The sequence below is a fragment of the Pan paniscus genome, chromosome X, assembly GCF_029289425.2.
Source record: "Pan paniscus chromosome X, NHGRI_mPanPan1-v2.0_pri, whole genome shotgun sequence".
NCBI lineage: Eukaryota > Metazoa > Chordata > Mammalia > Primates > Hominidae > Pan > Pan paniscus.
The window spans coordinates 76,052,523-76,079,856 of NC_073272.2; the positions used below are offsets into that span (position 1 = coordinate 76,052,523).

At 36.3% G+C, this 27,334-nt stretch overlaps 1 protein-coding gene across 1 annotated transcript; it reads left to right on the forward strand.

Moving 5' to 3' along the window:
* The first annotated feature begins 1,140 nt into the window (after positions 1 to 1,140).
* On the forward strand, positions 1,141 to 4,856 carry MAGEE1 (MAGE family member E1). The gene has a single exon (XM_034949645.2). It carries the CDS (start codon positions 1,404 to 1,406, stop codon positions 4,311 to 4,313), a length of 2,910 nt encoding a protein of 969 aa, XP_034805536.1. The 5' UTR covers positions 1,141 to 1,403; the 3' UTR covers positions 4,314 to 4,856.
* The last annotated feature ends 22,478 nt before the right edge of the window (positions 4,857 to 27,334 follow it).

The following is a 27,334-nucleotide window of genomic DNA, read 5'->3' on the forward strand; positions in this document are numbered from 1 at the left end:
AACATATCAATAGAGGGTCAATAGTGGTAAGCTGAATTGTAGTGGTTGTGTGAGTGTCAGAAAGTTAGTGTTTTCCCTCTATCTCTCTTCCTCTCTCTCTCTCTCCTACTTCTAAAAACAGCCTGCCCGTCCTCTTCAGTGTTTTCTTTCTTACTCACTGCTGCCGTGCTACTCTCAGTTGGAATGATTTTCTCATCCTTGTCCTTTTGGTAAATATCTACCCACTCATCTTTTTAAACATCTCCTCTTTTATGAAGCCTTTTCTGCATCTACAGGTAGAACTGACCCTGCCATCCCCTGCATTCTTTACAAACTTCTAGAAAATTTAGCTTTACTTTTTCTTTGACTCCCATTTTTACATCGGGTGCTCCTTGATGACAAAGAGATTAACTATAACTTCGGGATAGATGACCAGTGTTTGTTGAGTGAATGAATAAAGGGATCAGGGTTGGATCTGCTCAAAAGTGCTAGAGTAATAGAGCAAAACAGAGCAGGTAACACATCCCTTAACACTCGGTATCTCAACTGACTTTCACAAAAGCTCTATTAAATGAGCAGGTGATTGTGGAGTGAAAGAATTAAACAAATTTTCAAGAGTTTTAGTGGCTTTCCCACTAAAGCCTGGGTGACTGGGAAAGTTTGGGCTGGGAATGTTGGGCTTTTCAAGCGTTTTCGAAGCTCCCTAATTGGTACTAAATTTCAGGCATTCAGACCCTCTAGGAAAGAGTTCTTTCTAGCTCACAACATTAGGGGAGGAGTTAGACACATAAATGGAGAAAGTGATAGAAGAGACATGGTCAGGGATGGGGGGTTCTACCCTTCCAGAGACAATGCACATTTTCTTTGAAACAGCTTCGGGAAAACTGCAAATCTCAATGATATTTACCAATTTTGAGAATCTATTAAGTGCCTGGCACTCTGTGTAGAAGCCCTCCAATCGTACCCTAAATCTGAGAAGTATTTATTATTATTTCCATTTTTACTCCCTAATGCATCTACTCTAAGCTCCTTGCTTCACCCTACCAAAGTTTCCCTTCTGCTAGTGCTCTCCTTTGGTGCAGAACCACCGCATCCACTTTCTCAGGCCCAGGGGAGGGGCGGGGCGGGGCGATTTCGCCTTGCCGCAGAGCCAGTCTGCGCCTGCGCGGACTGCGGCAGAGGGCGGGGTGTGAGAAGCAGAGTACAGTGAGACTAGCATTCACTGCTGGCCAGTGCCTGCCTTTTTCACCACCTCTAATTTCAGCTTCAGCAGTTGCTTGGAACTTTGGTTCTGGCAGCAGCAGCAACATCATTACCGCTAGCGGCAGTTTTGTGCCGAGGCACCTACACACCTCCCGTCCTCTCTGCCAGATCGCGGGCCTGTCGGTGTCTGCTCCTACACGCCAACGCCGGTGGGCAGGACCATGTCTCTGGTAAGCCAGAATTCGCGCCGCCGCCGCCGCCGCGTTGCAAAGGCTACTGCGCACAACAGCAGCTGGGGCGAAATGCAGGCCCCTAATGCCCCCGGTCTCCCCGCTGATGTGCCAGGCTCAGACGTCCCCCAGGGTCCCAGCGATTCCCAGATCCTCCAGGGCCTCTGCGCCTCTGAGGGCCCAAGCACCTCCGTTCTGCCCACCTCCGCTGAGGGCCCAAGCACCTTTGTGCCGCCCACCATCTCTGAGGCCTCAAGCGCCTCCGGGCAGCCCACCATCTCTGAGGGACCTGGCACCTCCGTGCTGCCCACCCCCAGTGAGGGCCTAAGCACCTCCGGGCCTCCCACCATCTCTAAGGGGCTGTGCACCTCTGTGACGCTTGCCGCCTCTGAGGGCCGGAACACCTCCAGGCCGCCCACTTCCTCTGAGGAACCTAGCACCTCCGTGCCGCCCACCGCCTCTGAGGTACGGAGCACCTCCCTGCCGCCCACCCCAGGTGAGGGAACGAGCACCTCCGTGCCGCCCACAGCCTATGAGGGACCAAGCACCTCCGTGGTGCCCACCCCTGATGAGGGACCAAGCACCTCCGTGCTGCCTACACCTGGTGAGGGACCAGGCACCTCCGTGCCGCTCGCCGCCACTGAGGGCCTGAGCACCTCCGTGCAGGCCACTCCTGATGAGGGACCGAGCACCTCCGTGCCGCCCACCGCCACTGAGGGCCTGAGCACCCCCGTGCCACCCACCCGTGATGAGGGACCGAGCACCTCCGTGCCGGCCACTCCTGGTGAGGGACCGAGCACCTCCGTGCTGCCCGCCGCCTCTGACGGACAAAGCATCTCCTTGGTGCCCACACGCGGTAAGGGATCAAGCACCTCCGTGCCCCCCACCGCCACCGAGGGCCTGAGCACCTCCGTGCAGCCCACTGCTGGTGAGGGATCGAGCACCTCCGTGCCGCCCACCCCTGGTGGGGGACTGAGCACCTCCGTGCCGCCCACCCCTGGTGAGGGACTGAGCACCTCTGTGCCTCCCACCGCCACTGAGGACTTGAGCACCTCCGTGCCGCCCACTCCCGGTGAGGGACCAAGCACTTCCGTACTGCCAATCCCCGGTGAGGGACTGAGCACCTCTGTGCCGCCCACCGCCTCTGATGGATCGGACACCTCCGTGCCGCCCACTCCTGGTGAGGGCGCAAGCACCTTAGTGCAGCCCACCGCCCCTGACGGACCGGGAAGCTCCGTGCTGCCTAACCCTGGTGAGGGCCCGAGCACATTGTTTAGCTCTAGTGCTTCTGTGGACCGGAACCCCTCCAAGTGTTCCCTTGTTTTGCCAAGCCCTAGGGTAACCAAGGCCTCCGTGGACTCAGATTCTGAGGGTCCTAAGGGTGCAGAAGGCCCTATAGAATTCGAGGTCCTGAGAGACTGTGAGAGCCCCAACTCCATTAGTATTATGGGCCTCAATACTTCCCGGGTTGCAATTACCCTGAAGCCCCAAGACCCTATGGAACAGAATGTAGCTGAGCTGTTGCAGTTCCTGCTGGTGAAGGATCAGAGCAAGTACCCTATCCGGGAGTCTGAAATGCGGGAATATATTGTTAAAGAATATCGCAACCAGTTTCCTGAGATACTCAGGCGAGCAGCAGCCCACCTGGAGTGCATTTTTAGGTTTGAATTGAGAGAACTTGACCCTGAGGCACACACCTACATTCTGTTAAACAAACTGGGACCTGTGCCCTTTGAAGGGTTAGAAGAGAGCCCAAATGGGCCAAAGATGGGCCTCCTGATGATGATTCTAGGCCAAATATTCCTGAATGGCAACCAAGCCAAGGAGGCTGAGATTTGGGAAATGCTCTGGAGGATGGGGGTGCAGCGGGAAAGGAGGCTTTCCATTTTTGGGAACCCAAAGAGACTTCTGTCTGTGGAGTTTGTATGGCAGCGTTACTTAGACTACAGGCCAGTAACTGACTGTAAACCAGTGGAGTATGAATTTTTCTGGGGCCCAAGATCCCACCTAGAAACCACCAAGATGAAAATTCTGAAGTTCATGGCGAAAATATATAACAAAGATCCTATGGATTGGCCAGAGAAATACAACGAAGCTCTGGAAGAAGATGCTGCCAGAGCCTTTGCTGAGGGTTGGCAGGCTCTCCCTCACTTTAGGAGGCCCTTTTTTGAGGAAGCTGCTGCAGAGGTAGCATCCCCTGATTCAGAGGTTTCCAGCTATTCCTCAAAATATGCCCCACATTCATGGCCTGAGTCAAGATTGGAGAGCAAGGCAAGGAAGCTGGTGCAGTTATTTCTGCTTATGGATTCAACTAAGCTGCCTATACCAAAGAAAGGAATTCTGTACTACATTGGCCGAGAGTGCAGCAAAGTGTTCCCTGACCTCCTGAATCGTGCTGCCCGCACCCTGAACCATGTCTATGGGACAGAACTAGTGGTACTTGATCCCAGGAATCACTCCTATACTCTGTACAACCGAAGGGAGATGGAAGAAACTGAGGAGATCGTAGACAGTCCAAACAGGCCTGGCAACAACTTTTTGATGCAGGTCCTAAGCTTCATCTTTATTATGGGCAACCATGCCAGGGAGTCTGCAGTCTGGGCCTTTCTGCGGGGCTTAGGGGTTCAAGCTGGGAGAAAGCATGTGATTACCTGCAGATACTTGAGTCAGCGCTATATAGACAGTTTACGGGTTCCTGACAGTGATCCAGTGCAATATGAGTTTGTATGGGGTCCTAGAGCCCGTTTGGAAACCTCTAAGATGAAAGCCTTGCGATATGTGGCCAGAATCCACAGAAAGGAACCACAGGACTGGCCACAGCAGTACAGGGAGGCAATGGAAGATGAGGCCAATAGAGCTGATGTTGGGCACAGGCAAATCTTTGTTCACAACTTCAGGTAGAGGAATGCATGGCAGTCAGAGGGGCCTTGCAAGGAGGGGCCTTTGAGCCTCAGTTCTCATGTATTGGGGGGTGGGGGTGGGTACATACTGTATTTGGTATTTGTGTTCCAGTTATATTTATGTCTTTTCATATTTAGTTCTTGTGTGGTGTCTGGAAATGTTTCAACTGTTTTAATATATTGTCTGATTGGGTAAATGTGATTGACCACTTGCTGTCTCTGTTGTATTTTGGTATGAGTTTTGATAGCTCTATAAAATGTTTTGGAAATCTTTCCATCTTGTTGCATTATCTAGAAAAGAATATAGCATATAGCTATAGATATAGGCTTTTCCTTGAAAGCTTGAAAAAAATTTGCCAGTAAAATAATCTAGCTTAAAGTGATAAACTAACAAACAAATATAACAACAACTGAAAAGGCACTCTAAATTGTGGCTGGCTTCCCTTTCTGTCTGCTATTGTATGAAGAATACTGATGTTTACCTGTATTTGCTTTGCTGTACTAAAATGTAATGAAAAATAAAAGATTAATAAATGAAACATAATGCTAATACACTGACTTATTCAACTGCTTTCATACAGTGAGCACAGTGGTGTGCCCTAGTTATGGAAGTATAAAAGTTTACAAGATATAGTACCTGCCCAAGAATTCAGAGACTGGATAGGGTACAGGGGGAGGTCATTTAAATCACCAATTTATTATGGTGTACTATGTGCTACAATAGAAAAATAGAGAGTGCTATGGTAGTTAAAAAGAGGCACAACTGACCAATTCCTGGGGTGTTCAGGGTGGTCCTTAAGGAAGATGTTTGGTATGTGGGGTGGGGACAAGATGGGGTCTTTTTTTTTTTTTTTTTTTTTTGAGACAGAGTCTCGCTCTGTTGCCCAGGCTAGAGTGCAGTGGCATGATCTCGGCTCACTGCAACCTCTGCCTCCTGGGTTCAAGAAATTCTCCTGCCTCAGCCTCCAGAGTAGCTGGGACTACAGGCACGTGCCATCACACCCAGCTAATTTTTGTATTTTTAGTAGAGACAGGGTTTCACTATTTTGGCCAGGCTGGTCTCAAACTCCTGACCTCGTGATCTGTCCACCTCAGCCTCCCAAAGTGCTGAGATTACAGGCGTGAGCCACCATGCCCAGCCAAGATGGGGTCCCTAATACAATCATGAATTAAACTGATTCAAGGCTGGATTTCAGTCTTTATGTGTGCTGGTAGGAAAAAAAGTCAAAGATGTAAGGCCAGAGAGCAGGATATATTGTGTCATCAATGGTTTCAATAAGATACATGAGCCAGCTTTCTCTAAGTTATGCTGTGGGTTTTTAAAAAATACCCAAATCTCAGAGGCTTACAACAACAAAATTTTGGGCTCATTTTACATCCCTTTCATGGGCTGTCTGTGATTCTGTTTATATTGTCTTCCTTCAGGTAACCAGGCTAAAGGAGTAAATCATATATGGGACACCTGTTCTGGTGGCAGAAGTAAAAGAGCCATAGTGGAACCATGTGATAGTTTTCAAAGCCTGTGCTCATATATGGCATATTGTAGTCATAATCCATTGGCAAAAGCAAGTCACATGGGCAAGCTTGATGTCAATGAGCTGGGAAGTGTACTCCTTCTACAGGGAAGAACATATAGGAATGGGCCCAGTAGAGAGGAAGAACATATATTTTTGAATAAAAAATTAGTCTACCATATAAGAATTTGGCTTTAGTTGTGAGTGAGATGGAAAACTATTTAAGGCTTTTGATCTGAGCGATGGCAGGAAACCACTTAGTTTTGACAGGATTCTTTTGGCTCTCGTATTGAGAAACTAAAGGGGGTGGGGAGGGCAGAAACTCTAATTTTAGCATAGTAATTTCTTCTTAATGTACCTATGAAAAGAGGTGTTATTTTCTGAACAAAATCAAATTTAAAGAAATTGAAGTCAGAAAGCCTGTTATCTTTTAAAAAACACCTTGGAAATCAAACTCCATGGTATCAAGGTTAAAAGGCATTAGAACATAGTAGTAAGAGCATGTAGTCTAGAGTCAAAGTGCCTGGGTACAAACCCTGGCTCTCTCTGATACTAGAGATGAGAACTCAGGCAAGTTACTTAACTTCTTTGTGCCTCCATTTTTTCATCTTTAAAATGGGCATAATAATTTCACCTACGCCATAATATTGGGGATTAAATGTGTTAACATGTAAAACACAAGAGCACTTGACATGTAGTTAGCAATATATAAGTGACATTGTTGCATGTTGATTTTTTCCAGGAATGAGACTGTGAGTGATTTCCTTGCAGAAATTTTACTGGGGAGTTGTTTTGGGTTCAACAGGTGTGGGGAGCAAGAGAAGCAGAATTGTGTAGAAGGAGAAGTCGAGCAGTGATTCAGTCACAGCAAATAAATTAACTGATTCCACAGGGAGCTCTGGAGTTGGTGTGGTCCTGCAGAGTTGTCCCAAATTAGGAAAAAGAGGCCAAAGTTTTATCCCACCATACTCACCAGTCGTTGGATGCAAACTGCCTCCTGGTAAGGGGGTATGACTTTTTGAGAGTCAGTTCTTTTCAGCTGAGAGTAATCCCTGAGAAAGGTACTCAGCTGTAAACACAGCAGCTGTCATCACCCTCAAGAGCTGGAGGAATGAGTAATGTGATCCTGAAGAGTAGGACCATCTGGGTGATACATCACAATCTCCACTACAGTTGTTGCTGTTTTTATTGGTTTCCTTCCCCTCCCCTCCTACTCTTTAATAATAATTCTTCCTCTTCTTCTTCTTTCTCTTCTTCATCATCCTCATCTCTTTCCCCTTTCCTCTTCCCACCTTCTCCTCCTTGTTATTATCACTATTACTATTGTTATAATCTAAAAGAATTACATATCTTCTTATATCATTACTAATATTATTTTTTTAAAAAATCTGTAAAGATTACATATATTCTTATTGTTCTGCCTGGGATATAACACCCACATCACTGAATCGTTTTACTCTTCGCACAACCTTCCTGAGAGAGAGGCTCTGATAATAGAGCTTCATTTACCTCTTAAGTTCTGTATTAGTTGTCTATTCTTTTCATGTTTCTTAGTAGACTTGTGTGTTATCCAATTGTTGCCAGAAGATGTTACCTAAGCAAGTTTCTTGGTTGTTTGTCATTTAAATATTGCGAACTATTTTTCTCTCAGATAAACTTGACCAACATGCACAAACATTCAGAATATCCCACTAAAGACAACCAAGGAAGAAAATACGTTTTTTTCATGCATTTCTCTCAAAAGTAACCATTTTGGTCTCAGAAAATGTCTGATTAAATGTCTTTGTTCAAATGCACCTGTTAGATTAGGATGCAAGCTTTTGTTTCAAGATTCCATGTGTTCAGTGGAGGGTCGTGCTCTCATGATTACATGAATGTGTACTATTTTTTTAAAAAGGATCTTGTCATTCTTCATTAAGGTAATGATCATCGACTTGTGTCAAACCCTTGCAAAGAGCTACAGTTAATGTGACTGACTAATTGCAGTACTCATCTGTGGTGGAATGGAAAAGCTTCTAAACTTCACAGGAGAAGTCTCTTCTCTTTATGTAGAGAGAAATCATGGGTGGGACTCTGGTGATTGTCTTCACATTGTTATTCAATCTTGCCAATGAATGGTTCTGTAAGATTTCCCCTTTTGCCTAAGAAGTTATGTAGCCACTTAATCTAATCTAAGTAACTGCTAAAGTTCTCTAGGTTATCCACATATCTCAGATGATGACTCATCAAAATTGATTAAAAACAATTATTTCCCCAAAATTGAATTTGAGATACAGCCTTAAAAATTGGTAGATTGAACAGAAAGGATGATTATGGAAATTCACAACTGTGATCCTTTGTTGGTAGAGTGGATAGCGGAAAAGCAGTCATTTTGAGATGAATGTGGGGTTTGATTGTTTTGTTTTGTTTTGTTTTGTTTTTTGATGAGTGAGATAACTTTGCTCTGTCTTCCTGGATTAGAATATTTCAAGTAGTAACAGTGATAGAAATCAGGTAGGTAAATGGAAGTCATCATATTTTGATGAAAATATGTGAGGCAGTAAAATACCCAGTTCTCAGATAATCATATAAAGTGTAAAAACTACTTTAAAAGGCTAACAAGAAGAAAAACACAGTAGCTAAAGTATGAAAGGAAGGAAATTAGAAAATGCCAAGGTTTTTTTTCAGTGCATTTGCTAAAATTGAAAAAGAGTTATTGTTACTACTGCTTTCTTTCTTGGAAATGTTATTATTAACATTCAATGTTTAACTGAAATTATCTTCTAAGTGTGCTCAGATTTAAAAGATTACTTTTGCTGGCAGAAATCAGAAGAATATCCTTTCCAGCAGAAGCCAAACTCCTTGAAAGAATGTTTATTTTTGATATCTCCTATTTCTCTTCTACTATTTATTTCTGAACTCAACACAATTAGGTTTTTCTTACACCAATCAACTGCAGCTGCTTCTCTCAATGTGTACAGTGACCTATATAAAAATTGATAAATCCACTGATCTTTTCTCAGACATTATCTTCATCAGTGGATTTTGACATAGTTAATTTATTTTTTCCTCTTCAAAACATTTTGAACATGTGAGATACTCTTCTGGTTTTCCTCCTGCCTTTCTTCCTACTGCTTTCTCACCTCCTTTACAGGTTCCTCGCCTCCCAGAATTCTAAGAATGCTCCGGGATAATAAGTCCTTGAACTTATTCACTTTTTTTTCTGTTTACATGCTCTCCTTAATCTCACCCATTTATTTCTTATATTTAAAAAATATTTTATATGCTGGAGAGCCCAGAATTTGTAACTCAAGCCTCAGGGTATGTACCCCTATTGTGAATTCCTCTCACATTCAATTATTTTCTCAGGTTTTCCACTTGGATGTCCAGTATGCACTAAATTCTAACATGCCCAAATCTGAGCTCCTGGTATTTATTTACAAACCTGTTCCTTCTACAGATTTTCTTACCTTAATCAATGGCCAGTTCATTCTTACAATTGCTCAGCATAAAAGGTTGGGCACGTACTTGACTGTTTTTTTTTTCATTTTCTGGATATTAGAAAAAATTTAATATGTCAACAAATTCTGATAGCTCTGCTCCCAAAATAAGTTCAGAAACTAATATCTTGTCAACTCCAGTATTACTACTATGATTGTATCTCACCTATACTATTGCAGTGGGGTTAGAATTTGTCCTTCTACTTCTGACCTAGTATATTTTCTTAGCACAGTAGCCAGAGGAATTCTGTAAGAATCCATTTAACTTGTAGGCGTGATTTATTTTGCTTATAGTATACACCTGAGTGATATGATCTAGCCTGCAATTTCTTTTCTAACTTTATTTCTTATTGTGCTCTCTGCTACTGTTATACGGTTTGTTTTTTGAGCAGGTCTGACAAGCTACTACCTCAGGATTTTTAAACTTTCTGTTCTCATTGCTTGGAATGCCTCAAATAAATGCATGACTTATTCATGTCTTTTATGCTTTTGCTAAAAATACACTACTTAGTAAGTACACTGTATCCAAAATTAACTATATAACCTTCCTTCTTGCTTTACTTTTTCTAGCACATATCATTATCAATAATCTATTTTAAAGAATCAATTTTTGCCTTTGCCGATATTTTGCAAGCTACTTCATTAACTTCTGCTAAGTATTATTTCCGTCTTTCCACTTTATATGGTTTCACCTTGATTTTTTCTACCTTCTGTAGATTAAGGCTTGGATGACAGATTTTCAACCTATCTTTGTTTACAATATGTGCATTTAAAGATAGAAATTTCTTTCTCTCACTGCTTCTTGTACCATCCCATAAAATATTTTGTCTCTTTACTTATCCATCTTAACATTTATTCTCATGAATATAAACTACGAATATAAACTTATGTATGAATAAAAACACATAAAATTATCTATATATTACTTCTATATGATATATATACACACACACACACACACACACACACAAGTATTTCAATGGGAAAATATACTCCTGATACTGAATTGCAAAGGCATCTGTTCTTTTTCACTGATACATAATATTTGTACATACTTATGGGATGCATATGGTATTTTGTTACATACATAGGATGTGTAATGATCAAGTCAGGATATTTAGGATATCCATTACAACAATCATTTATTATTTCTATGTGTTGAGAACATTTCAAGTTCTCACATCTAGCTACATTGGAATATACAGTATATTGTTGTTAATCACAGTCACACTACTTTACTATTGAACATTAGAACTTCATCCTTTTATCCAAATGTATGTTTGTACCCATTAACCGACATCTGTTCACTCCCTCACACACACCCCCACATCTTTCCCAACCTCCGTTAAATATCATTCTACTCTCTACCTCCGTGAGATCACCTTTTAAAACTCCCACATATGAGTACATGAGATATGTGTATTTCTGTGTCTGGCTTATTTCACTTAACATAATCACCTGTATTTTCATCCAATTGCTACAAAGGATATTTTTAAATTTTTTTAAGGCCAAATAGCATTCCATTGTGCAAATATACATTTTTTTCATACATTCATCCATTGAAGGGCACTTAGTTTTATTCCATACCATTGCTGTTGTGAATACTGCTGAAATAAACACGGAGGTGCAATAAACATGAGTCCCTTTGATATATTTATTTCCTTTCCTTTGGATAAACACCCAGTAGTGAAATGGGTGGATCCTATGGCAGTTCTATTTTTAGTTGTGTTTTTTTTTTTTTGAGAAATCTCCATACCATTTTTTATAATGGCTATACTAATTTACATTCCCAGAGTGTGTAAGAGTTCCATTTCCTCTGCATCTTCCCCAGCATCTGTTATTTTTTGTCTTTTTGATAATAGCAATTCCAACTGGGGGAAGGTGATATCTCACTGTGGTTTTCATATGCACCCCTTCATGATTAGTGATGTTGAGCATTTTTTACATACTGTTTGGCTATTTGCATGTATGTTTAAATAATGTCTATTTAGATCCTTTGCCCACTTTCCAATAGGATAGATTGTTTTTGATTTTTGAGTTGTTTGAATTCCTTGTATATTCTGGACATTAGTCCCTTGTCAGATGAATATTTTGGAAATATTTTCTCCTATTCAACAGGTTATTTCTTCACTTTGCTGATTGTTTCCTTTGCTGTGCAGAAGATTTTTAGCTTAATATTTTTCCAGTTGTCTATTTTTTATTTGGTTATCTGTGCTTTTCAGGTCTTAGCCATCAACTCTTTGCATAGAACAATATCCTAGTGGGTTTCTCCCATATTTTCTTATAATAGTTTTATAGTTTTGAATCTTACATTTAAGTCTTCAATTCATATTGAGTTAATTTTTTATAAGGTAAGAGATCAGGGTCCTTTCATTCTTCTGCATATGAATATCCTATTTTTCCAGAACGGCTTATTGAAGAGGGTATACTTCCCTCTTCCCAAGGGGGAAGTATTGGGTACTCCTCTTAAAGTATATTCTTCTTGGTGCCTTTGTCAAAAATCAGTTGTCTATAAACACATGGAATTATTTTTGGGTTACCTATACTCTTTCATTGGTCTGTGTGTCTGCTTTAATCCTAATACCATGCTGATTTGGTTACTATAGACTTATATTTTGAAGTCAGGTAGTGTGATGCCTTCAGCTTTGCTTTGTTCAGGGTTGCTTTGGTTATTCAGGCTCTTTCTTGGTTCCATACAAATTTTAGGATTTTTTTTCTATATTTGTAAGAAATGTCACTGGTATTTTGATAGGGATTGCATTAAATCTGTACATTCCTTTAGGTAGTATGGTAATCTTAACAATATCAATTCTTCTGATTTATGAGCATGGGGTGTTCTATATTTTGGATGTTTGTCTCCTCCATATCTCATGTTGAAATTTAATCCTCAATATTGGAGATGGGCCTAATGGAAAGTGTTTCGATCATGAAGGTGGATCTCTTATGAATAGATTAATGGTCTCCCAGGAGAGGGAGTGTGAGTTTTCACCCTATTAGTTCCTGGGAGAGCTGGTTGTTAAAAAAAACATGGCATCTTCCCCCTCTCTCATGCTTCCTTTCATGCCGTGTGATATCTACACAAGCCAGCTCTCCTTCTCTTTCCCCGTTCTCCATGAATGGAAGCATCTCAAGGCCCTCAGCTGATGCAGATACTAGTGGCATGCTTCTTGTATAGCCTATAGAACCATGAGCCAAATAAATCTTTTCTCTTTTTAACTTACACAGACTCAGGTGTTTCTTTATGGAAACACAAACAAACTAAAACAAGATGTCCTTCTATTTGCTTGTGACCTTGTCAATTTCTTTCTTCAGTGTTTTGTAGTTTTCCTTGTAGAGATCTTTCCCCTTCTTAGTTAAATTTATTCCTAGGAATTTTATTTTTTTATAGATTTTGTAAATTGGATGCTTTCCAACTTATTTTTCAGCTAGCTCATTACTGGTATGTAGAATAGCTACTGATTTTATATGTTGATTTTGTATTCTCCAACTTTATTGAACTTGCTTATCAGATCAGATCTAAGAGGTTTTTTTTTTTTTTGATGGAGCCTTTAGGTTTTGCTAAATATGAGATCATGTCATGTGCAAAGAGAGATTATTTGACTTCCTCTTTTTCAATTTGGATGCCTTTTATGTCTTTCCATAGCCTAGTTGCTCTCACTAAGACTTCTAGAACTATGTTGAATAAGACTAATGACAATGGGGTGGGCATCTTTGTCTAGTTTCAGTTCTTAGAGGAAAGGTCTTCAGCTTTTCCCTGTTCAGTATTATGTTAGCTGTGGGTTTGTCATATATGACCTTTATTATGTTAAGGTATGTTCATTCTATGCCTCATTTGTTTAGCACTTATTATCATGAAGGGATATTAAATTTCATCAAAGAACTTATCTGCATCTATTGAGATGACCATACATTTTTAATCCTTCATTCTGTTGATTTGATGCATCATGTTTATTGTGTTCTATATGTAGAACCATCCTTGCATCCCTGGGATAAATCCCACTTGTTTGTGGTGTATTATCTTTTGCATGTGCTGTTGGATTCAGTTTGCTAGTATTTTTTTGAGAATTTTTGCATCTACGTTAATCAGGGGTAGTGGCCTGTAGTTTTCTTTTATTGTTGTGCTCTTGTTTGGTTTTGGTATTAGGGTAGTGCTGGCTTTAAACAACAAATTAGAAAGAATTTCCTCCCTTTTCTATTTTTGGAATGGTTTGGGAGAATTGGTTTTAGTTCTTCTTTAGAGGTTTGGTAGAATTTGGCAGCAAAGTCAAAAGGTCCTGGACATTTTTTTGTTGGGAGACTTTTTATTACTGATTCAGTCTCATTACTGATTATTGTCTGCTTAGTGTTTTTACTTCTTCCTGATTCAATCTTGGTAGATTGTATGGTTCCAGAAATTTATTCGTTTCCTCAAGGCTTTCTAGTTTCTTAATGTATAGTTGTTCATGGTAACATCTGACAATCTTTTGTATTTCTGTGGTATCAGTTGTAATGATTTATTTTTTATTCTGATTTTATTGCATCTTTTTTTCTTGGTTAGTCTAGCTAGTGGTTTATTGATTTTATCTTTTTAAAATATTTACTTTTTATTTTGTTCTTTCTTTTTTTAGTCCATTTCATTTAGCTCTGCTCTGATTTTTCTTATGCATTTATTTCTATTAATTTTGTGTTTAGTTTGTTCTTAATTTATAGTTCTTGAGGTGGATTGTTAGATTGTTTATTTAAAAATCTTTCTTCTTTTTGATGTAGGCATTTATTGCTATAAAATTCCCCTCTTAGTACTGATTTTACTGTATCTCATAGGTTTTTGTATGCTATGTTTTCACTTTCATTTGTTTCAAGAGTTTTTATCATTTCCTTCTTAATTTCTTCATTGACCCAATGGTTATTCAGGACCATGCTTAATTTCCATGTATTTATACAATTTCTAAAGTTTTTCTTGCTGTTGATTTCTAGTTTTATTTCATTGTGATCTGAGAAAATACTTGATATGATTGCTATTTTTAAAAATTTGTTGACTTGTTTTGTAGTCTAACATATGGTCTATCCTGGCAAATGTTCCATGTGCTTATGAGAGGAATGTGTTTTCTGCAACTGTTGGACAAAATGTTCTGTAAATGTCTGTTAGGCATATTTGATCTATTGTACAATGTAAATCCAATGTTTCTTTGTTGCTTTTATGCCTAGATGATCTCTCTAATGCTAAGAGTGGGGTGTTGATGTCCTCAGCTATAACTGTATTGGAGTCTGTCTCTCCCTTTAGATCTAATATTATTTGCTTTATATATCTGAGTGCTCTGGTGTTGGGTGCATATATATTTGTGATTGTTATATCTTCCTATTGAATTGATGTTTTTATCATTATATAGAGACTTTGTCTTTTTTTTTTACTGTTACTGACTTAGAGTCTATTTCATCTGACATAATTATAGCTTCTTCTACTTGTTTTTGTTTTCTGTTTGCATGAAAAATTTATTTATTTATTTTATTCTATGTGTGTTCTTAAAGGTGAAGTAAGTTTCTTGTAGGCATAATGTATTTGAGTGATAGTTTCTTATCCCTTCAGCCAGTCTGTATCTTTTAAGTGGAAAATATAATCTGTTTACATTCAAGGTTACTATTCATATGTGAAGATTTATTCCTTTCCTTTTGTTAATTGTTTTCTGGTTGTTTTGTGTATCCTTTTTTCCTTTCTTTCTCTCTTTTTGTTTCTTTATGGTTTGGTGGTTTTCTACAGTGGTAACATTTGAGTTCTTTCTGGTCCTCATTGGTGTGTCTGCTCTATCAGTTAGTTTTATCCTTTCTTCTGTTTTCATGAGGGTGGATAGCATCCTTTTGATTCTAGGTGTGGGACTTCTTTAGTAGTTCTTATAGGGCTGGTATTGTGTTGATGAATTCCCTCAGTTTTTGATTGTCCGGGAAAGTATGTCTTTTTTATTTATAAAGAATAACTTTGCTAGTTATACTATTGTTAGTAGAGAGCTGTTTTCCTTTAAGCACTTTGAATATATCATCTCGTTCTCTTCTGGCCTGCAAGATTTCTGTTGTAAAATTCACTATTATTCTGATAGAGTTTCCCTAACATGTGACTAGATGGTTTTCTCTTGCTGTTTAAAGAATTCTTTCATTTTCTTTGACTTTGGACAGTTTCACTATAATGTGCTGGGGGAGAAAAGCTTTTTGAATTGTATCTAGTTGGGGATCTCTGAACTTCATGTACGTGGATGTCTAAATTTCTTGCTAGACTTGAGAAGTTTCAGCCATTATGTCATTTAATAGGTTTTCATGCTTTAAACTTCTCTACACCTTCTGGTGTAGAGAAATTCAGATATTTGGTCACTTTGTGGTGTACCATATGTCTTGCAGGCTTTTTGTATTTCTTTTCTTCTTTTTTTGGTCAGACTGGATTATTTTAAAAGACCTGTCTTCAAATTCTGAAATTCTTCTGCTTGATTTTGGCTATCTTTGAAGCTCTCAGTTGTATTTTTTATTTCATTCATTGAATTCTTCAGTTCTGAGATTTATGTTTAGTGCATTATTTATGGTTCAATAGAACCAAACCGTTCTTTTCTAATGATATCTATCTCTCTAGTGAATTTCTTATTTATATTCTGAATTGCTTTTCTGATTTTTTTGGTATGGGTTATCTGTTTTCTCTTGTATCTCAATGAGTTTATTTAGTATCATAATTTTGAATTCTCTTCAGGCAATTAATAAATTTATTTTATGCTAAAATCTGTTATTGGACAATTATTGTATTCTGTCATGTCCTTGTGTCCTTTTGTTGATATCTGTGTATTAGGTGCAGGGTACATAGTAGGTATATGTATTTATGGGGTCCATGAGATGTTTTGATACAGGCATGCAATGCATAATAATCAGACCATAGAAAAAATATCCATCACCTCAAGCATGTATTCTTTGTGTTACAAACAATCCAATTATACTCTTTCAGCTATTTAAAAATGTACAATTAAATTATTATTTACTATAGTTACCCTATCGTGCTATCAAATACTAGGTATTATTCACTCTTTTCAACTAATTTTTTTTGTACTCATTAGCCATCCCCACCCCACTTCAGCCCCATGCTACCTTTCTCAGTGTCTAGTAACCATCCTTCTATTGTCTATCTCCATGAGTTCAGTTGTTTTGATTTTTAGATCCCACAAATAAGTGAGAACATATGATGTCTTTCTTTCTGTACCTGGCTAATTCCACTTAACATAATGACCTGCAGTTCCATCCATGTTGTTGCAAATGATAGGATCCCATTCTTTTTTTGTGACTGGATAATACTCTATTGTGTATAAATATCATATTTTGTTTATCCATTCATCTTTCGATGGATACTTAGGTTGCTTCCAAATCTTGGCTATTGTGAACAGTGCTGCAACAAAGATGAGAAGAGTCCAGATATCTTTTTGGTATACCGATTTTCTTTCTTGTGAATATATACCCAGCAGTGGGATAGCTGGATCATATTGTAGCCTTATTTTTAATTTTTTGAGGAACATTCAAACTTCTCTTCATAGTGGTTGTACTAATTTATAGAAGTTGCAAACCCTGATGGTCCTCTGCTCTACCAGCTGAGCTATCGAAGAGTGTATACTAATTTACATTGTCACCAACAGTGTACAAGAGTTCCCATTTCTGTACATCCTCACCAGCATTTGTTATTGTGTGACATTTAAATGTAAGCCATTTTAACTGGGGTGAGATGATACATTGTAGTTGTGATTTGCATTTCTCTGATGATCCATGAGTTTGAGCACTTTTACATATATTTATTTGCCATTTGTATGTTTTCTTTTGAGAAATGTCTATTCAAATCTTTTGCCCATTTCTTAATCAGATTATTAGGGTTTTTTCCTATAGAGTTGTTTGATTTCCTTATATATTTAGGTTATTAATCTCTTGTCAGTTGGGTAGTTTGCAAATATTTCTTCCCAATCTTTGGGTTGTGTGTTCACTTTGCTGATTGTTTCCTTTACTGTGCAGAAGCTTTTTAATTTGGTGTGATCTCATTTGTCCATTTTTGCTTTGGTTGCCTGTGCTTGGGGGATATTACTCAAGAAATGTTTGCCCAGACCAATATCATGGAGATTTTCTCCAATGTGTTCTTGTAGTAGTTTTATAGTTTGAGGTCTTAGATTTAAGTTTTTAATACATTTTGGTTTGATTTTTGTATATGATGAGAAATAAGGGTCTAGTTTCCTTCTTCTGCATGTGGACATCCAGTTTTCCTAGCACCATTTATTGAAGATACTGTCTTTTCCTCAGTATATGTTCTTGAAGCCTTTGTCAAAAATGAGATCACTGTAGATGTATGAATTTGTTTGTTGGTTCTCTATTCTGCTCCACTGGTCTATGTTTCTGTTTTTATGCTGGTACCATCTTGTTTGGGTTATTATAGCTGGTAGTATAATTTTAAGCCAGGTAATGTGATTCTTGAAGTTTTGTTCAGTTTGCTTAGAATAGCTTTGGCTATTCTGCGTCTATTTTAAAATTGTGTTTTCCATTTCTGTGAGGAATGTCATTGGTATTTTGATAGAGATTGCATTGTATCTGTAGATTGCTTTGGGTAGTATGGACATCTTAACAATATTAATTCTTCCAATCAATGAACATGGAATATTCATCTATTTTTGGTGTCTTCTTTGACTTCTTTCATCAATGTTTTATAGTTTTCATTATAGCAATTTTTGAATTATTTGCTTAATTCCTAGGCATTTTATTTTATTTGTGGTTATTGTAAATGGGATTACTTTTTAATTTCTTTTTTTAGATTTTTTACTTTTGGCATATAGAAATGCTACTGATTTTTGTATGTTAATTTTGTATTCTCCGACTTTACTGAATTTGTTTATAAGTTCTAATTTTTTTTGGTAGAGTCTTTGGAGTATTCTAAATATAAGATTATATCATCTGTAAACAAAAAATATTGACTTATTTCTTTCCAATTTGGATGCATTCTATTCCTTTCACTTGTCTGATTGCTCTAGCTAGGACTTCCAGTACTATGTTTAATAACAGTGGTCAAAAGTGGGCATCCTTGTCATGTTACAAATCTAGGAGGAGAGTTTTTAAGTTTTTGCCCAATTCAGTATATTAACAGTGGGCCTGTCATATATGGCATTTTTTATGTTGAGGTGTTTCTTTTATACCGAGTTTTTTGAGGATTTTATTATGAAGGGATATTGAAATTTATCAAATTCTTTTTAGCACCAATTGAAATGATTGTATAATTTTTGTCCTTTATTCTGCTGATACAATGTGTCACCTTGGTTGTTTTTCCTATATGGAACCATCCTTGCATCCCAGGGTAAATCTTCTATGGTCATGATGAATAATCTTTCTAATGTATTGTTGAATTTGGTTTGCTAGTATGTTGTTCAGGATTTTTGCATCAATATTTATCAGATATATTGGTCTATGTTTTTTCTTAATGTGTCTTTGTCTGGCTTGGTATCGAAATAATACTGGACTTATGGATTGAGTTGGAAAGTGGTCCCTCCTCCTCTATTTTTCAGAATAGTTTGAGTATAATTGGTACTAGTTCTTCTTTAAATGCTTGGCAGAATTCAGCAGTGGCAGCTTTGTGTCCCAGGCTTTTTTAATTTTTAATTTTTATTTTTTTTCCTATGAGGCTTTTTACTGTGGCTTCAATCTCATTACTTGTTATTGCTCTTTTAAGGTTTTCCATTTCTTCCTGGTTTAATCTTGGTAGGTTGTATGTGTCTAGGAATTTATTCATTACCTCTAGATTTTCCAATTTATTGGCATATAGTTGCTCATAGTAGCCACTAATGATCCCTCGAATTTCTGCAGTATCAGTTGTAATGTCTCTTTTTTCATCTCTATTTCATTTATTTGGATCTTTTCTTTTTATGAGTTTCGCTAAAGGCTTGCCAGTTGTGTTTCACCTTTAAAAACCATTTTTTTCATTGATTTTTTGTATTGTTTCATTTTCATTTCAATTTTAGTTATTTCTGCTTTGATCTGTATTATTTATTTTCTTCTGCTAATTTTGAGTTCGGTTTGCTCTAACTTTTCTAGTTTTTAAAGATGAATTGTTAGCTAGTTTATTTGAAGCTTTTTTTTTTTAAATGTAGGCTCTTATAGCTATAAATTTCCCTGTTAGGACTGCTTTGGCTGTATCCCATAGTCTTTGATATATTGTGTTTCCATTATTATTTGTTTCAATTTTTTTTCAATTTTTTTTGGTTTCTTTATTGATCCACTAGTCACTTAGAAGCATATTGTTTAATTTCCATGTATTTGCATAGTTTCCAAAGTTGTTCTTTCTATTGATTTCTAGTTTTATTACATTGTAATTAGAAAAGATGGTTGATATTATTTCAGTGTTTTTGAATGTTTAAAGACTTGTGATTTGACATATTGTCTATCCTTGAGAATGTTCCATATGCTGAGGAAAATAATGTTTATTCAGCAGCTGTTAGATGAAAATTTATTTAAATATTAAATAGATTCATTTGGTCTATAGTGAAGATTAAGTTTGATGTTTCTTTGTTGATTTACCATCTGTCTAATGCTGAAAGTGGGATGTTGAAGTCTCCAGCTATTATTGTATTGGGGCCTATCTCTATTTTTATATTTAATAATATTAGCTTTATATGTCAGGGTGCTCCACTGTTGGGTGCATATGTATTTAAATTCGTTATATCTTCTTGCTGAATTGAGCCCTTTATCTTTATATAGTCACTTTTTTGTGTCTTTTTATAGTTTTTGCCTTGGTAATCCATTTTTTTCTGATACAAGTATAGCTACTCCTGCTTTTTAAAAAAATTTCCATTAGCATGGAATATCTTTTTCCATCCTTTACTTTTCACCTACATGTGTCTTTATAGGTGAAGCATGTTTCTTATAGGCAACGGATTATTGAGTCTTTTTTTTAATGCATTCAACCACTCTGTGTTTTGTGATTGGAAAGTTTAGTCCATTTACTTTAAATATTATTATTGATATTTGATATTAAATATTTGTTAATATACCTGTTGGCCAAATGTATGTCTGTTTTTAAGAAATTTCTGTTCAGGTTTATTATGGTTAGAATATATTCCCTACACAATTTAGCTGTTGCCAATATGATAGTATTAAGTAGAGGCATTAGGTGTTTATTAGACCAAGAGGACTTTTCTTTTGTGAATGGATATAGGTGACTTTATAAATACGAGGGAATTTTTTCTTGCTTGCTCTTCCGTCTTTCTCCATATGAGGACACAGTTTTTTTTCCTCTGGAGAATGAAGGCCTCACCAAACACCAAATCTTGGTGTCTTAGCCTTAGACTTCCAGCTTCCAGAACTGTGAGAAATACATTTCGGTTCTTTATCAATTACCAGTCTGTGATATGCTTTCACAGTAGAACAAGATGGACTAAGTCAAGGTCCTTTGCCCATTTTAGAATTTGGTTATTTCTTTTTTTTTTTTTTTTAACTACTGAGTTATTTGAGTTTTCTATGTATTTTGATATTAACACCTCATCAGATGTATGGATTGCAAACTTTTTCTCTCATTCCGTAGGTTGTGTTTTTACTCTGTTTATTGGTTTCTATGCTCTGCAGAAGCTTTTTAGCTTGATGAAATTCAACTTGTTTTCTTCTTTTTTGCCAGTGCTTTTAGTGTCATATCTAAAAAATTTTTGCCCAGACTAATGTCATGAGATTTTCCCTAGGTATTTTCAGTGGTTTTACAGGTTCTGATCTTACATTTAAGTCTTTAATTCATTTGAGGTGGGGCCTTTAAGAGGTGAATGGGTTATGAGGCCTTTGCTCTGAAGTAATGGGTTAATGGATTATAACAGGAGTGAGTAACTTATCACAAGATTGGATCTGTTATAAAAGCCAGTTTGCTTCTCAGTGTGTCCTCTCACCATGTGATGTCCTCTCACCATGTGATGTCCTGCAGCACCTCAGAACTGTGCAGAGTTCCCATCAGCAAGGAAACTCTCACCAGACATAGCTCCTCGACCTTGGACTTTCCAGCCTCCAGAAATGTGAGAAATAAATTTATTTTCTTTATAGATTACCCAATTTCAAGTATTCAGTTATAGAAAGAGAAAATGTACTAAGTCATAAGATTATTTTAGTGAATGGATGTAATATATGTAGTGATGTATTTGTAGACACATGTTTCATAGATGTCTTAAAAAAATTACTTATAAGTTGTGTTATTAACAGAGTTAATTTAGGGAATATAAGTGGTTATCCAACTGTAACATATGTAATGGGGTATTTAAAAATACTTTTCTGAAGGAGAAAGTTGCAATTTTATTGTATTTTTATTGAAAAGTAATAATTATATATATTTATGTGGTATGATGTGATGTTTTAATATATGTTTACATTATGAAATGATGAAATCAAGCTTATTAACACATCCATCACCTCACATACTCATCCACTTTTTTGTGGTGAGAACATCTGAAGTAAAATCTTTAAGCAACTTTTAAATATACAATGCTTTATTATCAATTATAGTCATCAATTTGTCCACTACATTACTAAAGCTTATTTTTCCTGTCTAGCTGAAACTTCATACCCTTTGATCAATTTCTCCCCTTTTCTCCATTTTCCCCCTCTCCAAGCCTCTGGTAACCACTATTCTGCTCTCTACTTCTGTGAGTTCTGCTGTTTTAGATTCCACATATACATGAAATTATGCAGTATTTTCATTTATGTGCCTAGTTTATTTCACTCGGCATAATATCCTCCAGGTTTACGTATATTGTAGCAAATGATGGAATTTCCTTCTTTTTTAAGGCTGTGTAGTATTCCATTATATGTATGTGCATATATATATATATATACATGCACATATTTATATACACATATACATGTCTATAGATTACATTTTTAAAATCATTCTTCTGTTGATGGAAACTTAAGTTGCTTCCATTTCTTAGCTATTGGCAATGATGCTACAATAAACATTAGAGTGCAGATATCTCCTTAACATACTGATTTCAAATCTCTGGACAGGTGGCCAGAAGTGGGATTGCTAGATAATATGATAGTTCTAGTTCTAGTTTTCCAAAGAACATCCATACTGCTTTCCAAAGGGAGTATATTAATTTATATTCCCACCAGTAGTGCACAAGGGCTATTTTTCTCTACATTCTTGCCAAAATTTATCTTTTTTTAATAAGTTATTCTAACAGATGTGAAGTCATATCTTATTGTAGTTTTAATTTGCATTTTCCTAGTATTAAGTGATGTTGAGCATTTATTTATATATTTAATGACCATTTGTAGGTCTGCTTTTGAGAAATGTTTATTCAGGTCCTTTACCCATTTTTAAATTGGGTTAAAATTTAAACTTAAAATTAATTTAATTTAAAATTAAAATTTAAACTTAAAATTAATTTAAAATTAAAATTTAAACTTAAAATTAATTTAATTTAAAATTAAAATTTAAACTTTTTTGCTGAGTTTAGTTCCTTATATATTTTGAATACTAGTTCCATATCAGATGTATGGTTTGCACATATATTCTTCCAATCTATGGGTTGCCTCTTCACCCCATTGATTGGTTTCTCTTCTCTGCAGAAGCTTTTTAGTTTGGTGCAATTCCACTTAGTTTTTTTTTTTTTTTTCTTTTGCATGTGTTTTTGGGTTCATATCCAGGAAATCGTTGCCCAGACCAATGTGAAAGAGTTTTTCACTTATGTTTTCTGCTATTAATTATACAATTTCAGGTTCCATATTAATCCCTTAATCTAGTTTAAGTTGATTTTTGTATATGGAGTGAGATGAGCATCTAATTTCATTCTCTTTATGTGGATATCTAGTTTTCCCAGCACCATTTGTTCAAGAGACTGTCCATTCTTCATTGTGTGTTTTGGGATCTGTGTCAAAGATCAATTGAATATAAAAGCATGGATTTATTTCTTGGCTCTCTATCCTGTTTTATTTATCGGTGTGTCTGTCTTTATATTAGTACTATGCTACTTTGATTACAATCACCTTATGGTATATTTTGAAATCAGAGTATGTGATGCTTTCTGACATTTTTCATTTACAAAAGATTTCTTTGGCTATTCTGGGTCTTCTGTGGTTCCATAATTTCTAGGAGTTTTTTAAAAATTTCTGTGAAAAATGACATTAGAATTTTGAAAAAATTGCATTAAATGTTTAGACAGCTTTGGATAGCGTGGAAAATAACAATAATTTTTTAAAATTCTTAAATGTGGGCTACATTTTCATTTATTTTGTCTTTATTTGATTAATGTTTTATAGTTTTCAGTGTACAGATCCTTCAGGAGATCATAAAAATTATTTCTAAATATTTTTGTAGCTATTAAAAATGGAATTGTCTTGATTTCTTTTCAGATAGTTTATTATTATTGTTTAAAACTCAATAGTTTTTTGTGTATTGATTTTGTAACTGACAAATTTACAGAATTTGTTTATTAATTCTAACAGTTACTTGGTCGAGTCCTTAGGGTTGACTATATATAAGATCATGTCATCTGCAAAAATAGAAACTTCTTTTTCATATTTGGATTTCTTAAATTTGTTCTCCTTGCCTAATTCCTCTGGCTATGACTTCCAGTGTTGTGTTGACTAGAAGCGGCAAGAGGGGGCATCCTCATCTTGTTTTTAAGTTTTTTTTTTTATTTTTATGAGTATATAGTAGGTGTATATAATTATCAGGTGTACAAGATATTTTGATACAAGAATACAATGTGTAATAATCATATCAGGGTAAATGGGGTGTCCCTCATCTCAATAATTTATTACTTCTTTGTATTACAAACATTCCAATCATATTTTTTAAGTTGTTTAAAAATGTACAATTATTGTTGACTGCAGTCATTCTCATGTGCTATCAAATACTAGATCTTATTAATTCTATCTAACTGTATTTTTGTACCCATTAACCACCCCCACTCCCCCCCACACACACACTACAGTTCTCAGCCTCTTGTAACCATTATTCTATTCTCGATCTCCATTAGTTCAGTTGTTTTAATTTTTAGCTCCCACAAGTGAGTGAGAACATGTGAAGTTTATTTTTGCTTTTGCTGCCCGTGCTTTTGGGGTCAAATCCAAGAAATCTTTGTCAAGATCAATTTCATGAAGGTTTTCTCCTTTTTATTTTTCTAATATTTTTATAGTTTTTGGTCTTACGTTTAAGTCTTTTTTCTATTTTGAATTGATTTTTGTATATGGAATGAGACAAGTGTTCAGTTTCATTCTTCTACCTGTGAATATCTAGTATTTTCAGCACTATTTATTGAAGACTGTCCTCTCCCCATTGTAGGTACTTGGCATCTTTGTCAAAGATTAATTAATCAGAGATAAGTAGATTTATTTCTAGGCTCTTCTTTCAGTTCTGTTGATCTATATGTCTGTTTTTCTGCCATACCATGCTGTTTTGATCATTATCAAATCAGCTTTGTAGTTGATTTTGTGACCATGTAGTGTGATGCTTTCAGCTTTTTTCTTTCTGCTCAAGATTGCTTTGGTTATTTATGATATTTTGTGGTTCCATATGAGTTTTAGGATTGTTTTATTCATTTCTGTGAAAAAGGTCATTGGAATTTTGATAAAGATTACACTGAATTCAGATTGGCTTTAGTAGTATGAAACTTTAACAATATTATTTCTTTCAATCTATGAACATGGAATAGCCTTTCTGTTTATTTGCATCTTCTTTAATTTTCTTTATCAATGTTTTATAGTTATCAATGTACAGATTCTTTAACTTTTTGATTAAATGTATTCCAAAGTATTTTTGTAACTATTTTAAATAGGATTGCTTTCTTGATATTTTTCAGATAGTTTGTTTTTAACATATACACATGGAACTAACTTTTCTACATTGATTTTGTATCCTGCAGCTTTAATGAATTTATTTGTTCTAACAGTTTTTTGCTGGACTTTTCACGGTTTTTCATATTTCAAATAATAGAACACAGACCATTTAACTTCTTACTTTCCAATTTGAATGGCTTTTGTTTATTTTTCTTGCCTAATTGCTCTGGCTAAGAGCTTCTAGTAATATGTTGAGTAGAAGTAATGAGACTGAATATCCTTGTGTTGTTTCTTACCATAGAGAAAAAGGTTTTACTTTTTCACTCTCAAGTTTGATGTTAGCTGTGGGCATGTGATACATGGCCTTTATTCTGTTGAGGTACATTGTTTTTATACCTAATTGGCTAAGAGTTTTTATCATGAAAGAATGTTGAAAATTTTAAATGCTCTTTGTGCATCTATTTAAATAATCTTATAATTTTTATTCTTCATTCTGTTAAAGTGTTGCATCACATATATTGATTAGTGTATGTTGAATTATGCATCTTAGGGAAAATCCTACTTAGTCATTATGAATGGCCCTTTTTATTTGGTATTAAATTTGTCGTGTTAGTATTTTTTGAAGATTTTCTTTGTATTTGTGTTCATCAGAGATATTGGCGTGTAATTATTTTTCTCAGACTATTTGTGTCTGCCTCTGGTGTTAGGGCATTGCTTGCCTAGTACATGTTTTTAAAAGCATTCCCTCATTTTTAATTTATAGAAAAGAACTTTAGCAGGATTTGTATTAGCTCTTTCTTAAATATTTGATAAAATGTAGTCAAAAAGCCATCTGATTCTGGGTTTTTCCTTTTGAGGGGTTTTGAATACTAATTAGATCTTTTTATTATTGGTATAAGATTCTTTATTTGTTCATGATTCAGTTTTCGTAGGTTATATTATTGTATGAATTTATTCATTTCTTCTAGATTATCCAATTTGGCAGTATGTGATTACTCATAATGGTTTCTTATGATTTTTTTTATTTCTGTACTATCAGTTGTAATGTATCCTTTGTATTTCTGAGGTATCAGTTATAATGCATCTTTTCACTTTTCTAATTTTGTATATTTAAATCTCTCTTCTTTTATAGTGTAGCAAAAGTTTCCTTGATTCTGTTTATCATTTTTACAAAACTAACTCTTGTTTACCTTTCCTGTTGTTTTTCTAGTCTGTTTTATTTATGCTCTGATCTTTGTTTCTGCCTTCTTACACTAACTTTGGGCTTAGTTTACACATCTTCACTCAGCTCCTTGAGATCTTATGTTAGGTTGTTTGTTTGAGATCATTCTTCTTTTTTGATGCATTCATTTATTACAATTAGCTTCTCTCTTAGAACTACTTTTGCTACATCTCAATGGTTTGTAAATGTTGTGGTTCTATTTTATTTTCTCTCAAGATATTTTTTATTTCTCTGTTAAGTTCTCCTTTGATCCATGGGTTGTTTGGTAGCGTGCTGTTTAATTTCCATATATTTGCAAATTTTCCTGTATTTTTTTCTTGTTGATTCCTAGTTTCATATCATCGTAGTCAAAGAAGAAACTTAACATAATTTATATCTTCTGAAATTTGTTATGACTTCTTTTGTGGCCCAACATATGACCTATCTCAAAAAATATTCCACGTATGCTTGACAGAAATACATACTTTGCTGTTTTTGGATAGAATGTTTTGTATGTGTGTTCACCCCACTTTATCTAAACTGTAGTTCAAGGGAAGGAACAAGATGACTGGCTAGATAAAGCAAGGAAGCACCTCTTACACCAAAAGAAAGCAAAATATTTAGTAAACCATCACACTTTGAACAGACATTTTGAGAGAAAATACTGCAAGTCAATAGATAGGTGATACAGACACTGAGGCTGAAGAGGGAGGAAGCTAGGAAACTCACATCCAGTCACCAAGCACCAAGACCAGCTCACAGTCCTTAACAGGTCCTAAGGAAGTGATGAGTGAAGAAACAGTGGGGCACCACACTCCCACAGTGGATCTCTGAAATCCTAAATACAAGACATCCCATGACCCACATAAACATTTGAATTGACAGAGCAAACTGCATGGAGAGTAGGTGAAGGCAGAGCTCAAACATGTGCAGACTCCAGAAGATTTTATGGCATGCAGAGGAGCTGCAGCAAAATGCGACCATAGGTGTCCATTTGCCAAGGTTTTCCATTTTTATCTAAGTGGCTGTAGCCCCAGCTGTCTGTTAGGCC

Coding starts and splice junctions, on each gene's coding strand:
- MAGEE1 (XM_034949645.2), top strand. CDS start 1,404: ATGTCTCTGGTAAGCCAGAATTCGCGCCGCCGCCGCCGCCGCGTTGCA.